We start from the raw sequence: 1,063 nt of genomic DNA, 5'->3' as shown, positions 1-1,063 counted from the left end.
TTCCCAAACTCGAAGCGAGGGCCGTAGAGACGGAGTGGCAGTGACAGCAAGCCCCCTGTCTCGCCTGCGCCCTGCCCCCTCCATGCTCTCTGCCCTCCCGCGGTCCAAGGTCCGAGCACCCCCCTACCCGCTGTGCTCTGGCTCCCGCCCCCGCTGCCCGGACTTCCAGTTCGTCGGGAACCCGCGGCTGGGAGCAAACTTCAGCAGCCAGCCGCAGCGCAAGCCCAGCCCCCTCGGCCTCCTTCTCTGGCTCCCGCCCTCCGCTGTTCGGCCCAGATCGTACGTGCGGTGACTCTGGTGGGTGGGCAGGGCCCGCGTGGGCGGTGAGACTATTCTGGCGCCCTCCCACCTAGCACTCGCCCCCTCCCCCTACACGTACGACGGCAGAGGGGGACGCCTCGCGCCTGGTGCCCAAGGACCCGCGTGGGTCACGAAGCCCCCACGCGCGCGCTCGCACGCACGTCCCCAGCCGGGAGAGGCGCTCGCAGCAGCCCGCGGCAGCCGGCGGGCACAGTCGCTTACCTTGGCATGGTGGAGGTAGAGCAGCAAGGCAAGGCTCCAATGCACCCAAGAGAGCAGAAAGTTCATGGTTTCGGAGGCCCGGCCGGGGCCGGCTCTGCTCACGCTCCCTCTCCGGCTCGGGCTGCGGGGCGGCCCGCTCTCCTCTGCGCCTTGGCGGGCTCCTTTTCCTCCTGGAGCCAAGGCCCGCGCCAGGGCCTGGGACGCGCGCGCGGCTGTAACACTGTCTGCGCACACCGCCGCCTCACCCGTCCATGAGCCCGGCTTCCGAGAGCCGAGTGGCCACCGCGGCCCCCTCTCCTCTTCCTTCTCTTCTTCCTCCTCCCCCTCCTTTGGCCGCGGCTTCTCCCGGCTGGAGCTAGCACTTCTCCCGGCTCCGCTCAGCTCGACTCCCCCGGCGCGGACCACGGCTCCTCCGGAGCGAGAACAGCCCAGAAGTTGGTCGAAAAGTTTCAGTGCAATGCCGCGAACCCCTAACCCCTCCACCCCGCCTCCGGGAGCGGGCTCCGGGTCCTGCCCGCGGCTCGCCGCCGCGTCCACTGTC

General features: G+C 70.6%; 1 protein-coding gene across 5 annotated transcripts in view; it reads right to left on the bottom strand.

Moving 5' to 3' along the window:
- The window catches only part of Vegfa (vascular endothelial growth factor A), a 16,389-nt gene that overhangs the window by 14,721 nt on the left and 605 nt on the right, over positions 1 to 1,063 (bottom strand). For 4 of the 5 annotated variants that reach the window (XM_048805395.1, XM_015487803.2, XM_015487804.2 and 1 more), the window contains exon 1: positions 523 to 1,063. This exon is cut by the window's right edge. In XM_048805395.1, coding sequence (XP_048661352.1) covers positions 523 to 588 — 66 coding nt within the window. In that variant the 5' untranslated portion in view covers positions 589 to 1,063. Of the gene's footprint in view, positions 1 to 127; positions 150 to 522 lie in introns of those variants that run through there. The other variant, XM_015487805.2, reaches the window with a different exon arrangement.

Source organism: Marmota marmota, unplaced genomic scaffold (genome assembly GCF_001458135.2).
Source record: "Marmota marmota marmota unplaced genomic scaffold, marMar, whole genome shotgun sequence".
Taxonomy (NCBI): domain Eukaryota; kingdom Metazoa; phylum Chordata; class Mammalia; order Rodentia; family Sciuridae; genus Marmota; species Marmota marmota.
This window is presented reverse-complemented; position numbering and strand designations above follow the sequence as displayed.